At 34.9% G+C, this 16,644-nt stretch overlaps 1 protein-coding gene across 1 annotated transcript in view; it reads left to right on the forward strand.

The window, feature by feature from the left end:
- The window catches only part of LOC149550420 (solute carrier family 40 member 1-like), a 129,671-nt gene that overhangs the window by 66,278 nt on the left and 46,749 nt on the right, over positions 1 to 16,644 (forward strand). Inside the window, exons 4-6 of the mRNA XM_089793439.1 lie at positions 6,067 to 6,564; positions 6,728 to 6,899; positions 11,745 to 11,882. Of these exons, the coding sequence (XP_089649565.1) occupies positions 6,067 to 6,564; positions 6,728 to 6,899; positions 11,745 to 11,882 (808 nt within the window). The remainder of the gene's footprint in view (positions 1 to 6,066; positions 6,565 to 6,727; positions 6,900 to 11,744; positions 11,883 to 16,644) is intronic.

The following is a 16,644-nucleotide window of genomic DNA, read 5'->3' on the forward strand; positions in this document are numbered from 1 at the left end:
GTGTGTGAGTAAAGCTTTCCCTTTGCTCTTAGAATTTGATGATGAAGACCCCTTTTCCTTATAAGCATTAGGCAATGGAACATTTTGCTTCTTCATGATGTTTTTCAATTCATCAATCTACTTGTGATAACACTCATGTTCATCATGACCAATTCTTTTACAATAGGCACACTTCTTTTCCTGATTATTGTCCCCCTTTTGTTGGTATTTGGAGAAGACTTGCCTCCTTGATTCGATTTAGGTGGTGACTTTTCTATGTCCCCTTGTTTGTTATCTTTCCTCTTCTTATTTTTACCCTTGCCTTTGTTTGAACTTCCACCAGTTGGACTTTTGGAGCTCTCATTGTTAGCCACCAATGCCTTAGACTTTGAAGACTTGAGAACCCCATTGTTATCAACTTAGCTTGTTCATTTTCTAACAACTGGGCATATTCATCAAAAGTGAGTTTCTGATAAGAAGCCCCTAAGGTTGCCTTTGAGGTGTTGAAAGTAGAAACAAATGTGGAGTACTTTGATGGCAGCTTATTCTGAATTAGATAAATCAACCTGTCATCCTTAATGGGACTACCACAATCATCAAGTTCTGTTCTCAACTCATTCACCTTAATGATAAAATCCTTGATGGAATCAAAGTTCTTAGGATTGAGGGAGATAAGTTCATCTTCAATCTTGTAGACATCCTCCTCACTCACTTTCCCATATAGCTTTTTAAGGGCATCCCAAGTTTCCTTGGATGTATCATATTTTATGATTTGATAAAGGATCTTGTCATCAACCCCCAACCTAAGGATTCCTAGGGCTTTTCTATCTACCAATTCCCAAGCACAGATATCACTTTGAATTACTTTATCACTTGTGGGTTTAGGAAGAGATCCATCTACATATTGAGAAACTTCTTCATTCATTAATTCACACCATTTTTTAACTGGCCATGTGGCATAATTATCTGGTATTAATTTTGGAACCTTAATGTTTCTCATAATGCAAGGAAAGAAAGATAACAACAAGAAGAAAGGAACACAACACCAAGAGACACCCCCCCCCCCCCCCCCCCCCTTTCACTGAATCAAAGAACCCACCCCGCCCCCCCAAATGAATGCTTTAGGCACTTCATACTTAGTGCGATTACAATAGCCACTTGCCAATTTAGGGCATAAGTGGACTTCTAATTTTGCTGTTTACAACCTCCTCTTGGAGTTCAAATCTGGTACTTAGCAATGTTGCTCAGATATACAACAATTTTGAAGTTTGATCAAAGCAATATAATGCAAAAAAGGACCTATTTTTGAAAGTGGTATTTCTGTCCACACAAGCCTATAATTTGATTGCAGATCTGGAAAGTAGACAAAAAATTATGCACTTTAAAAAAAAAGAACCTGAATATGTGTCCAGATGAGCCCATATAGAGCATTTGAAGTTGCAAAATGCAAGATTGGATAGTTTGTCACCAAAAACTGATTTTTTTGACAAATCCGTGCACCAAAACTAGAAAATAATAGCACCACTGAAAAATTCAGAATATTCTAGCCCAAGTAAAAAATAAATTGCACCTGATTTGGAGTCCGTATGACTGAGATATGGCCTCCCAAATTTGGATTGTCAAATCAAAATTGCATATGGTGAGGGGTCTGCCCTAATGACATCAGCAAAACACTGTGTTAACATTGACATCCAAATGATTGTCTCAACAATGCAATTTGGCCATTTCGTGATGATCAAACGACCATCAAATTTAGGCTCACCAAGATGATGACGTCAGCGATAATTCCACCTGGGCAGGTGACATGGTAGTTCGTACTATACGAATGGTGACATGGCTTCTTGCGTGGCGGTATGGTCCAGCTAACGTGGCCCTTGACGTGTGCGCCGACTGTGTGGCTGACGTGGCTTTGCTCGCAAATCCCTGTCTTCCACGTGGCGGCTACGGAGATTGATTGCGAGGGTGGCGGATGAGATGAGTGGTGATTCTGCAGGTGACGGAGAGGCGATGTTGGCCGTTGGCGCTCCAGAGTAGAGGTGGCATCACAGTAGGCCTAGGCTAGTGGCGGGGGCTGTGGGATTTATTCCCACATGCGCCTTGCACAAGGTTTATGTCTGGTTTAAATATCGGAACTTGCGAAAGGCAATGTGGCTTGCGAGCCGCTGGCAGTGTTCTCGTGCGGGGTTTGTAGTTAAGTAAACCGCCAGGGGTGATGCCTTAACTTGTGTGGTTTGTGTTGCCGTTTGCAGTCTGTGTTAATTGCCGAGCCGTTAACCATTCCAGTCTGTGGACTATGCCTAATTGCAGGTGGCCAGGGTTTGACTGCTTAGTTTGCGTGCAATTAAAAATGGTTTCCCACTGGCCTAGAAGGCCAATTTTTTTCCAAAAAATTATAGATCCGAGAATTTGACAGATCAGAAAATTTTCAGAAATAAATGATGGAAATGAATAATTGTAAATCTAGAAAAGGAAATTATAGATCTTAAATTGAACATACCAATTTTGCAAATCAGGCCTTTGGGTTTCAGTTTGCAAAAAATTTCTGCCTCAGATTTGACTATAGCCCAGGGTAGGCAAATTTATAGTAAAAATTTGCCGAATCGATCCTCCAGACGCAATGGTGAGGTCAGATCTTGCTCAAAACACTCTCAATATCTGCGGATACTTTGGATCTAAATCGTGGCCCTTTGAGAGGTGAAGCAAAAATGGTCTCCAATGGCTATGTGAAGAGATCTCCTATGGCTTTGATGTCATGTAAGAATTCGTCTTGGGGCAAAATGACGCCAAGATCAATAAACTCAAGCCCTAGCACAATATGGACCAATAATGGATGATCATAATAACAATAATGAAAATATTGGATAATGAATGAATACATCATAGAGGGTGCTTGTATATAAGGGCAACCGATATGTCTAGAAGTCACACAAGAGATAAGGATTACAACTCAACACATGTCCACCAAAGGTGGATTATCCTTCATTGAGCACAACAGTTTGTGCGATGATGAGAGGATAAGTTTACATAGGTGTATCTCATAAAGAGATGTTGTAGACACCATGTGCTCAAATAAGTTGCTAACTCCTATGTTGTCAACAAGACAACTCATATGACTATGCATATTCCTAAGTAAACTTAAGTAAGGTGTAATAATAATTAATTATTTACACTAACACTATTAATAATGACAAATCTGATTGATATTTTTGAAATTCTTGAAATAAGTCATTCATACCATTCATAAGTTTTTCCCAAGGATGCACGGGGACAAGGGTACTTCGGGTACTTAGGTACGGGTACAACTATTTTTCATGATAGGGGAGGGGGTTACTTGGGTATGTCAAACTTTATTTTTAATTATACTTTTATATTTATAAAAAATCTGAAATAATGAGTCATGACAATTATTTTTCAAAACAAGAACAGTGATAAAGTTTGCAAATGTAATGTATTATTTTCAGTTTCAGATTTGCTATGTGTTCGTAATAATAATATATTATCAATGGTTAGATGCATAATAGAGAAGGCAGACTTTAAACATGAACAAGAAAATCATAAATCATATGACAATGCCATATTGCAAATGATAAAATTCTGACTTGAACAGTGATAAAGTTTATTGTTAATCATATTGTATCAAGGTTTCAAAATGATAAGGTATTGAATTAAGCTTGATAAACAACAAGCTGATAAGCAAACAAAAAACCGAAAAAGAAAAATCAGAAATCTTAATCAAGGTCCTTAGCTATGATGCTCTCTACCGAATACCTGGTACTTAGGATACATGTATCCGGTACTTGGGTACATGGGTACGAGTACTAGGGGTGTGGGTACGAGTACCCATGCAACCCTGGTTTTTCCATATGCCGATCATTTCCTTGTGGAGTTTCACTATTTTTTCTATCGTTTTTTTTTGGCTGGTGCCCATTTTTTATTTTAGCCATTTATGTCATGTAACCTTTTATACCCCCTGTTGTAGATGTCTGAAATAAACACTAAGTTTGTTTCCTTTGTTCCTAACTATATACCTTTGAGTTCATTTGCTATCACGCATGAGTCAAAATACTAACATGCAAAATAAACCTGCCTTTTGGAACTGATCAAAACTGCCACGCCATCAAATCCAAAATTTTGTACTGCTTGAAAATGGCATGCAAAAGAAACCCACTCCTTTAAATTGATTATAAAGTAACGTGCAACCATCTATATACCACCAAACTGTCATGCAACACAAATCCACTAGCCAAGATTTCTCAAAAACAACATGCAATGGTAAACCTCTTCAAAAACTGGCATGCAATCATTTGAGTATTCACCAAAGGACCATTCAATAACATCCGACACATGCAATCTCACAAGTTCGCAAGATTTGTGGATCGGATATCACTTAAATATCCTTGCTATTTTATTTTCACTAATTTCTAGATTCAGATAGAAAACAAAACCAAAGTATAATTAATTTCGTGGAATGTTTGCAAGCTACTTACAGTTTGCTTAGAATTCACTAACATGCAACAAGGGTTCTTCAATATATTTTGTACTAGCAAAAAGCTATAGCCAAGACAATATTAAATTCGAATGGTAAATCTTTGCAGAGAATTTCTAACATCATTCTAGAATCAGATTATGGACCCTTGACTTTTCTATCTCTAATTGGAAAACTGAAAATATCTGGTCACTGCAGAATTTGCTGATGCTGCTGTTGTCCGACTTCTGATTACAGCAAACCTGGGCTTTATGTTGACCACTCTGAACCCTTCAATCAAGCTGCAATACCAGTCTGAGTAATGATGCCTCCAAATCACCACAGTGATTACCTTTAGCATCAGTGATAGGCATTCATGGTAGATTTATTGTTTTCTAGACTAGATAAGATGCTGATGCAGACCTCGGGCTACATCTAGAGCTGCCATGACAGGGATTTCACCCTGCACTTTGTTCTCCAACTGCAGAGAGAAAAATAAAATAAAATCATAAACTTGGAATCCTTCTTTTCTCCCATCAACTTCCTTATAAACTATCCTCTTCAAAAATCTGCAATCCCCTTACAAAATCCTTGTTTTTAGACAATTTCCAAATTACATCACCTACCATGAATATTTTGCCTAGTAATAAAAACATAGGCAACCTAATGTGGTCCCATTAATGATCTTAATGAATAATTAGATATATTTAATTCCAGTTTTAGTTTTTTTCCCTCCTTGCACTTAATTATTCATTTTATACCCTTGTTAATTCCTTGGCTCCATATTGGGGACAGTACAATTCATGCTTGGGAGTATGATAATGATGATACCAAGTGTTTACCGTATTGGGTAAATGAAATCAATGCATACAGACAATAGAACAGAACAGCAGAACTCCGTATATTACTCGCATATGCCAAAGATATTACATTATGCTTATAATGAGATGATTACAATGATCCCGGAGGGGGTATATACTCACCGAGGAACCTTCCTGAAGGTGTCCATCGGCTACATACAACATGTCGGCTACATAATAAGAACCTTCCCGATACTGACGTAGAACCTTCCTGATACCGACGACATAGATCCCGATACACACCCTGTCGGCCGATACCAACGACATACAACCTGATACTGACGACATACATCCTGATACAATATTTACTGTCGACACCAAGTTTGTACTCAATGACTTGGAAGTTGAAACATGTCTGAGTTAGTAATATCCTTCTCCATATTTCCAGTCTTTATTAAAAATTCTTTGAGATTTAATAATAAGTAATTAGATTAAAAAAAATCAGATGTGCGTCAAGATTGAATTGTTACATTTATTTAAATTCTCCAAAATGGATAGTGCTTATCGAAGATGATAAATAGTTAGAAAATAATTCTTTTTTAGGGACAGGCTTTCTTTGAGTTTTCTAAAATTCGTACACTATTAAATTATAAAAGCTTTAATTTAGGACAAAACAAAAACCATTATGTAGAGACAATTATGTTTATCATTTTTTTTAATTTAGTTTCTTATTGTAGCTTGAACATGTTGGGCAATCCCTAGCTGTAAATATGTGATGTTATGCACACTTGTAATTCTTGTTTCTTGGTTCTTAAACTTCAGGGTTGTAGCGATATCTGAAGGACAGTCACCAGACCTTCTCACTCAAATGAATGCAGTCATGCGTCGAATTGACCTTAGCTGCAAGTTGTTAGCACCTGTTGCTGCTGGATTCATTATGAGTTATGCATCTGTGGCAACATCTGCCATTTGCCTCGTTCTTTGGAATGTATTTTCTGTTGTCCTGGAATATTGGCTTTTGTCTTCTGTGTATCATGCCGTTCCCACTTTGAATCAAAAAACAGAGAAGGAGAAAGGGGGAGAAAACGTTTGTTCTGATGAGTCACTCAATCATTCAGGCAGGGAAAGGAGAATAGTTAATTCAACATCCAATGAAGAAAACACTTCATTCCAGCAGAAACTTGAAACAAAAAGTTGGCAAAGAAAGCTATTGCAAAAATTTTTACACGTTCCTACCGTAGGTGCATGGCTAGTCTATTTCCAGCAGGATGTAGTGCTTGCAGGCTTTTCCCTATCTATGCTTTACTTCACTGTGCTCAGGTGATTCTACTCTTGTTACAAATATCTTTTTTCTATTAAAATTCAATTTTCAATACTCTCTTCTGAAGCTGCAGCTTGAGTTGGTAGTTGGAGAATATATTCCATTTTATTTTTTTAGATGCATGGACCTGATCATTTATAGAGCATTGCTTCTACCTTGCAGTTTTGGTACACTGATGACAGTAGCTTTAAAATGGAAGGGCATCCAATCATATGTGCTAGCCCTTGCTCGTGGAGTGAGTGCTATTATTGGTATTTCAGCAACACTTCTCTATCCTATGGTACATTCTCGTCTGCAATCACTCCGCACAGGACTTTGGTCTATTTGGACTCAGGTATGTGTCTGGTGTTTCTGAATTTCCTATTTGTAGTGATTTTAGACAAGAAACCTATTCATCTATATGACATGGATCTGAGAGAGTCATAATTTCTAAATTGTCAGGTGCAGTAAAATCTGAATGCAATTTACATTTAGAAGTTAACATCATACCTGTCTACCAGGGACACTTTGTTATTTGAGCTTATGATAACTGTTTATCAATTACAGGAATTATTTTTCTTGTGACATAATTCCTCTAATTTGCGCAATGTGGGAAATAAATTGCTAGAAGAAGAAAAACACAAATAAGGAATTCTTACCTTTGGTTGGAAGTAGAAGGCACTTCTGGAGATTATTTGACTATGCTTGTTATGACACGAGGATTCAGTGCACTGATTAACCAAATCTGCATACCCAATATGATTGAAACACACAATTGTTTGAAGCAGCACAGTATTTCAGTCACTTAAATTAATCATACAGATTAGCAGTCAGCCAAAGATTAGTAGTCACAAAGAAAGTTCGGTAAACAGGTTTATTTTTGCAGCACACTCTAAGATTTAGTTTTCAGTTCAAACTTTGATTAAGGTCCTATCCCTAAGTTATGATTATTTAGGGAGAGTAATTAATAAAAACATAAGCAAAGTAAGGAAGGAAGAAGAAGATAAAGCAAAAGAAGTTAATCCAAAGTTGGGCACAAAAGTTAGGTCTATAATTCTTCAAATGTTTATAAATCAAAAGTTGAAATGTTGTTTGGAAGAGTCAGAACCTCTAGACCAAAACTCTGTTAGAGCATGCATATTTGTTGCATTAGGCACATTTTCATTGTTGCATTAATTAATTGTGCACATGCTCAAGAATATTCTCATGCATATTATGCATAAATGAGCACATGTATGCACATTCATTGCTCTAGCTTAAGTTTATTTCGTTGAGCCTAAATTTAGGTTAGACTAGCTTAGTTGGGCTCTAGTTTGCACATTGTGCATATCATGTACTTCTAGTTTGCATATCGAGCTTTAGTTTGCTATTTTTAGCAATAGTTAGCTTTTGGATATTTTTAGTACTCTTTCTTTCTATAAAGAAGGTCATTCATTCATTGTACTACATGATCCCAACGTGAATTCATTGTTTGTGCAATCAATACAAAATTCTAAGGTTTTTATAGAGCATATCACCTTTGTTTGATATCTTTCTCGTGATAGATGTTTTTCTTACAGATGATTCTTGGTTCCTTAATGGACATTTAAAGGCAAAAACACCCATGTAAAGGGAATTCTAAACCACAATTTGAGGCAAACATGGTTTCTCCATTACATGCAATGCCTTTCTCAGGCTCTGATTTGGGCTTATAAAGGAAAGCGTTGCATGATTTTGGCCTTTCAAACTCCGATTTTGGCTTCAAATGTATTTTCCATTGTATATATTTAAATATGTAAAATGATTGGAGAACCCCGATTTCCTAAGGGAAACATTTGCAAACATTTTACTGCTCTCTCATGCACTTGTAATGCATATTTTATACATGCGTTTGGAGTTTCAAACCATGATTTTGGTCATTTCATTCAAAAACATTGCATGTAATAGAGCATTCAAACCACGTTCTGCCAATTTTTTTGAAGGGAAAGATAGTTACAACAAGTCTTTGCATCATTTCATGCACATGTAATGCAAGGTTCAATCTACAGTTTGCTCTTGGGAAGACATCTTCAAACATGCAAATCACTCCAAGAAGTGCACTTTGCACTTAAGCAAGCATTTGCATCATCTTCCACATGCATTTGCATCTACAAACTATGATTTGAAGTTGAGGTTTGAATTTTTCAGGGCATTTGGTCATCACATGCAAATACATCTTCTAAACTTGATTTTGGAAAGAACAAGTTCATTCCAACTTCTTCTATCTTCCAAATTTTTCTCTTTGCTCTCCTAGTAGGTGTGAGAATCTGGTTTTGCTTGTATTTCTTAATCATATTGCTCATTTTTTGCATCGTCTACTCTTTATCATCCATTTGTTCAAATGCAACCCTAGTTTTTGCTTCAAGTTATTAAATAAGTTTGAAACTTTCATTTCTTGCAAATGCAAAATGTCTCTCATTTCAAAAACAAAATTTCATGCAAAGTTTTGGATTTAATCAAGCTTGAGTCAAAGCATGAGTTATGTTTTTCTTTCTATTTTTAGTTTTTGTATATACTTTGTGTGCTTATTCCTGTTTTATTTTTGGTTTGTTTGTGAAGAAAATGGAATATCTCCCAAAGAATGAAAGTATCCATTCACATTTCCAGCCTTCATATTCATTCCATCTCTGAATTCGCCCAACTCCACATTCCCAAATATGTAATAACATTTTCAAAACCCTATTACATATTTACACCAAGTAAAAATGTAAGTTTTTCACCACATGTAATTGAATCTCAAAAACCCGATTTTGTTAAAACATAAAAATTCTCATCTTACATACATCCATATGATTCCAACTTGCATTCTTAATCATTCGAAACAAAAGCCCCATTTTTCCTACATGCAATCCACCTTTTAAAACCTGATTTTGACCATTATTGCCCAAAATAGGAGCTGTTTGTACCATTTCCAGGCTCCATAAGTGTTTAAAAAGTATCTAAATCATACTTAGAACACTAATCCTCCATGGATCTGCCATCATTGTTTGATTTGGAAACCTTCATGGATTCAATCCCATCAGAAGATGTTTTCACCCTTTGGAATTCTCATGTTGCAGTGAACTCTTCAAGTCAATATATGTCAAAATTTCTTCAAAGAATAGAGACATCCTGTCAAGAAGACATGCTTCGAATCAAAAGAAATGATATTCATTTGGTCTCTACTTTCCCAATGACTGCCCTAGAACTTGAGTTCATTTGGGGATGCATCAAGCAATTTGATCCAAAAAAAAAAAAAAAACCATTTAAAGATGCTATAGGGAAAGTTATTTTGAGATTACATTTAGACATCGTGGAGAAGGTGTTCAAAATGCCAAAAACTCCAGAATATTCAAATCTTACAAAGGAGAGCTCACAACAACTTGGAATGAGGAAAAACTTGATTACATTGAGTTTTCAAATGACAAGTGACAATTCATCAAAGAGAATACGAGGCTATCAAAAATGCAACACCACGATTATCAAGATGAATGTAGTGGTGCAAAGTACATGAACTCTTGATTCAGTGATCATCCCCAATTACATCACTAGGTACAAGGCCTTTGTCGATAATCTATAGGATTGATTCATTCAAAATCAACAGTTTCAACATTTTCTTCAAGTGTATTTTCAACTTTGTAGATTCAAAAGATAGGTTGCGTGTAATGCATTTGCATGTAACCCGATTACATGGACTTTAGTCATGTAATCCAATAAATCTGCTTTCTTGTTTGACTTAGTCAAGGTGGTTAAGTTTCTCCCACCTTTTACTTCATTTTTCTCACTCCTTTTTCCTATATAAAGGAGTGCCTTCCATTGTAAATATCATCTTTAATACATGCAAGAGAGCTTTGCCAAATTTGTGCAAGCATAACTGTGATTATGTAGTATGACTTTGAAAGAAAAGTGGATAATAAGAAGCAACTGGATTCAAAGCTTTGACTCGAAGAAATTGTGATAGAATAAATTGTAAGTTGACTGTGATTTGTGTCTATAATATTTAATTCATGTTATTATTGTATGTTTATTAGAGAAAAGTGAGTACAATAAACAATTGGAGCCAAAGCTTTATTATTGTATGTTTATTAGAGAAAAGTGATTACAAAAAACAATTGGAGCCAAAGCTTTGATTAGGAGCAATTGTAGTATTATAGACTAGAAGCTTTGACTGTAGTTTATATTACTGTCTGATATTCACACAAATTGTTAGAATTAAGTTATAGCGTAGAAATCATCTACTTCTAGAAGTCTGTATGCCCCAATGGTAGAGATTTACCTTTAAAATAATTGCACAAAGGTCTATGAGCTTCATAGACATTCTTATAGATTAGGAAAACTAGACGTAGATCTAAGCTAGTATGCTTTCAATCATCCTTTGAGTTGGTGTTTGGTATCAATATCACTGTATCCAACTGTTAGATAGAAGTGTAGTTAAAGAGATCAAGCCTGCCCATTGCACAATCTGCAAGTAAGTGTATTTCTTTCCTGAAACAAGAGGAAAGAATATTGGTAACAGCCTATAAATATATCTTAACTTTTTTCTTACCTTGAGTTGATCCAAGGAATGGTGAGAAGGGGGAGCCTTTCCTTTAAGGTAGGAGAGACTCTATCTCACATGCTCTGGCTGGTAATCCTATTTTGCTACTGAATTTGCATAAATTATTAGTTGCAAAATATCCACCCAACAGATAATTTAATCAATTTATAATGTATAAAATAAAAAATTAATTTTTTTTTATTAAAGTCAAATTTAATGGCAAATTGTTTTGAATTTTTTACCCTAGCTAAAGTTTATTCGAATTTTATTGTTGCTGAACTCAAACGTTATGACTTAGATGATAACTAGCCAAACATTTATTAAATGATAAGTTACAAAATGTAACTTAATAATTATTTTAATTTCTATTTTTATTTAAAAAAAAAACTTTTTTTGCTTTTTCCTATTTTTTGGATCCCCTATTTTTTTGAGGAATGCTATTTTTTTTTCAGTTTCATTTTTGGATGATGTAAGATTGCTCTTAATAGTTTCACATATCAAATATGCTTTAATGCTTGTATGCTATGAGTACGGATATTGTATTTTAGAGTAGTAGTCATATTTTATATACATGTTATTATTTTTAGTGGGCTTTGCACTTTTCAGATTTGAGGATTTTTAATCCGTTGATGACCATTTTTTTAATATGTATTTCTGTTTTCTCAGTGGAGCATTCTGATAATATGTGTGGCTTCCATTTGGGTTCAAAATGAACTAGTATCAGCTTGGATGTTGATGGGAGGAGTCGCTGCATCTCGTTTGGGATTATGGATGTTTGATCTTTCTGTGGTACAACAAATGCAGGTACATTTTCAGTTTGATTAAGGAATAATTTTCTTATTCATAGGAAAAGATATAATGCATTGGCAATTCAATTAAGCAATGGCATCAATTAATAAATATTAAGGATCATGCTGCTTCTAGAAAACAGTAATTATTTTAGTCTAGGACGTACCTGTATATGAAGATGACCCAACTTAGAATGGAGGCCAAAGTGAATAGTGTATACTAAATCTTTTGTGCAAGAATATTTGTTTTGAACTGTATTTCTTTTTTCTCATGGCAGCAACTTTTAGTGAATATTTGCAATAAAAGATTTATAGGCCAATAGATAAAGTCATGAGCTTATTGATACTACCATTTGCATGCTTGAGGATGGGCGAAAATAACTGAAGGCTTAGAATGAATAACAATGTTGCTAAAACAGACAGGGTGAAAAATTAATATAATGGGGCTTAAAACAGAATCTTAGGTTTCCTTATGCAAACCTTTAATTTGGCTGAGACTTTGGGGAGCAAATATGGGCTTCTCAAGGCTTGAAGATGTCATATTGGAAATGAACTCACAATCATTGGTTTTTTGGTTTCACATTTTCCAAGGACAGCACAAAAGGGCCTAGCAACTGGAGGATTGCTAATGTGGTCGAAGAGCTTAAATTAATCATGGAACTAATAAATTATTTCAAATTCATATATGCCAGAATGAACAGAAGTAAACTGTAGACTGGGTCAGCCCTGTCAGTAGTACAAGTAAGAATAATCTCATCACTTGGTACCCATCTTGGTACCCTTTCCAAACATTGTCTTTATTCACATTTGTAGTCATAGACCATGTCATTCTTTACATGTTATCAATATTTAAACTATTTGTCCTTGTCTTCCATAGTCTATGTTGTGATTCATAATTTGCAAACTTTGACTGGGCAAGAACTCAGCAGACCCAAAATTTTAGAGTTGGTAAAACCTTGAGGAAGACTTGGTAACTTTCAAATATACATATTTTATGCAAAATTCACTAGCAAAATGTATCCATTGACCACAAATGAGTACAAAAGTGTTTTCTATTAAATTAAATTTTAATACAAATTTAGTACAAATTGTATCATGTGGAATCTAGCCGCAACAGTTAGCTGACAAGTAATATGAATTCATGATGATTTCCTTCGAAAATCATCATCATCTTTCATAAACTGTATATTACAACATTTAACATCATCTTTTGGGGAGCTGTTTAGATCCTTGCACTTTGATACGGTGCTTGGCTTGGCATAGAATCATGGGTTCCCTTATGCAAACCAATAATTTGGCTCAGACCTTGGGCAGACAATATGGGCTTCTCAAGGCTTAAATTTATTATATTGGAATGAGCTCACAATCCTTGGTTTCATATTATTAAAGACAGCATGAAAGGGCCTAGCAATTGGCAGCTAACCAATGCGGCTCAAAGACCTTAAACTAATCTGGAATTTTTACTTTTTTTTCAAACTCATATATGTCAGAATGAACAGAAGTAAACTGTAGACTTATTCAGCCCTGTCAACAGTACCAGAATGAATAATCCTATCTCTAGATACCCCTTCTAAACATTATCTTAATTCACGTTTTTAGTAATAGACCATGTCATTCTTTAAATGTTATCAAGATCAAACTGATTCTCCTCATGATCTTTAAAGACCTATGTTGTGATCCATGGTTGCCAAACTTTGACTTGCAAGAACTTGGTGGACCCAAAAATTTTAAGTTAGCAAAATCTTAAGGAAGATTTGAAAACTTAAAAAAGTTGCTTAATATTTTTAAAAATTACATATTTTATTCAAACTTCACTAACAAAATGTATCCATTGATTCTTGAAATGAGTACAAAAGTGTTTTCTATTGAATTTGATTAATTTGAATACAAATTGAGTACGAAATTTCATCATCATGTGGAATCTCCACAGAATAGTTAGCTGACAACTAATATGAATTTATGATAATTACCTTTAAAATCATCATCATTATTCATAAACTGCATATTGCAACATTTTACATCTTCCTCTTCCCCAATCTAGTGAAAACATGGGGAGCTGCTCGGATTCTTGCAATTTGATATGGTACTTGGCTTGGCATGGAATGTTGTTCTTGTAGCTTCAACTCAATATCCATCTTGCAACTAGATGGAAATGATTCATTTTTCTTATCAATGTCACCCAATGACAATCCAATGGCTCATATTGTGGTCTGTCTCTAAAATTAAGAACATTGTCTATAGTAGATAACTGGGACTCCTCATCTTGCCTTGTTTGATCACTATAAGGATCAGTATCATCCAACTGAATGAAATCATCTGATTTGACCTCTACATTTCTTTTGTCAAGCTAAAGGTTGTATTATACAAAGATAAGGTCATTGGCGCAATTTTAAGTTAATTAATTTTGTTTCTTTATGTGAATGGGCTCAATCAAAACTAAGATAAAATGTGGAGGGCTAATCTTTAAATATTTGCAGTATTTGCACTCCAATCTACTCACCAAAGAACCTAAAAAATAAGATATTCAAGCCATAGTAAATAAACCATATTTCATCGATAGTCGTACATCTGAAATTTGTAACTGATAAGATACTTGTGATGTAAAGACTTCAATTTTCAGTACATGGTGATTGAGTGGATCTTCCTTATAGAGCTAGTGCTGAAGAAAAGAGCTTACCCCTACAAGTCCTATAATTCTATAATTCTAGAACAATGAGGTATTTCACTTCAACCTCCTTGATTGAGTTTGATTGTGTTGAGTTGGTGCTACAACAATTTGTTTTCTTTTGGTATGGGTATGGATTTGGCTATATATATATATATATATATATATATATGTATGTATGTATGTATGTATATATATGTATGTATGTATATATATATGTATGTATGTATGTATATATATAAGACAAAGTTCTGTTTTATGAAATATAAGAACATTGAGTAGTTGCAGTAACTAGAATATTTAAATACCTCATATTCATAACTTACAAGAATAAAAGTACACCCAAATTCATAATTCAATCATTTGTAAGATCAAAATGCCATTGCATAATCAAAATTCAAAGTTGCAACCAATATTAAATAGTCCTTGTATTGTGGTGTGGGAACAGATTTGGCTATATAATATATCACAGTTAAAAACCTTGGATTCAACATGCCCAATTTTTTTTTAAAAATTGGACTCAGCAAAGCTCAAGAAAAATCACAATAACTCAATAATTTTATCCAACATTTTATATACATAAATGTTTAAAAATATTCCTCAAAAACAGACATAGTACTAGTTTTGATCATACAGAAATCAAGATTAAAATTAAATACATACCATAGACCAAAGCACAAGTTCAGCTTTAAATGAGTTATAATGCCACTTCCAAAAGCCACGTCATTCGTAGAAGTTTCCATATCCAAAGAGATCTTGTGAAGTCGTGTGATAATTACTAAATAGGCACACTCTAGCATTAAATCCTAATTTCCTATCATGCCCCATTGTAACCAAGTTTTTTATTTGATAGATTCCAATAACTAATGGAGATTTGGGAATGTAGACCCCAATGTGGTTGAGGGGTAGTGTGCATTATGGAGGTTTGAGGGCATAACCACCAATAGGGTCATGGGGCAGCGCTCCTTGGGGGATAGCGCCCCTCATAGGATCCTTTGAAAATTTTGTGTTTTTTTAATTGGAAAAAAAACAAAATCCATGAATTTGAACGATTTTAAAGCACAAAATTCACCATTTCTATATAACAAAACTTGCAATTTTTTGCATTTACAAGTGTCTAAGCTCAACCAATTAATAAAACAAAGAAATTTTGAGCTCTTTGCTAACTTACATTGTTGTCATGTTACTGAAAACTTGTATAACTTGCACATACTTGAATTTGTTTTACTGTAAAGTTCTGAATTGTGTAAGGAATATTGATGTACTCAACTAAAACAAATTCCTTGAGCCTCTCCAAGTGCATTGAACGTAGTTTTCATCAAGAATACCCTTTCATACCTTGTGAAGTGAAGCCCCAAAGGTATATCGAGGGCTGTAGAGGTTGGAGTGTAAGGGGACTACAAACACTTCTCCTTGCAGTTGTTTTATTTTACATTTGTTCTCTTCTCTCTTTCTTCTTCCAATGAATTTTTGTTTGGCGGTAAATTTTGTTCTAGTGGATTGTAGTGTCAAAAGGGCAATTGAGCTTACATGCTTGAGATTGCCCCTCGTGAGAAGGTATGCTATTGGATTGAACCAAGAAATCTCTTATGGTGCCACTTTACTCTCTCGTACCACTCCATCCTCAAGTCAATCTCCCTTACGCTATCATTCTTCTATGTGCCTTTAGATACATAGGAAGGTGAGGTATATAGGAAAGTTTGGTGTATTGATTAGTTTGGGATTTTGAGAGAATTTCTTTTTTGTGCCATCACTTTGGTATAATGAGTAGTTTGGCATTGGGGATCTACGTATGTCAAAAGATGGGAGGGATGAGGGCCTTTTTCTCAAGTCATAAGATAGGATAAAACCTTAGAATAACACACAGGCCTGCTATATTCTTCAGCTTGGGCTGCCAGTATTTGGGGTTTGTGTGTGACGTTAACTGCCATAATTTGGCATCATAAATCTCTGCCATTTGACACCATCAAACCCTGCTCATTGTTCAGTGTGATGGAGCCCTCATTTTTATGGTCTCCATTTATGCATTGTCCTTACTGCCCTCGTCTTTTCTCCCTATAATTACTATTGTTGTTCTATATCCCATACTCTAGTGATATCCACATTAGCCTCC

This window comes from Cupressus sempervirens, chromosome 7 (genome assembly GCF_028749045.1).
Source record: "Cupressus sempervirens isolate cs-2001-9-10 chromosome 7, ASM2874904v1, whole genome shotgun sequence".
In the NCBI taxonomy this organism is placed as follows: Eukaryota; Viridiplantae; Streptophyta; class Pinopsida; order Cupressales; family Cupressaceae; genus Cupressus; species Cupressus sempervirens.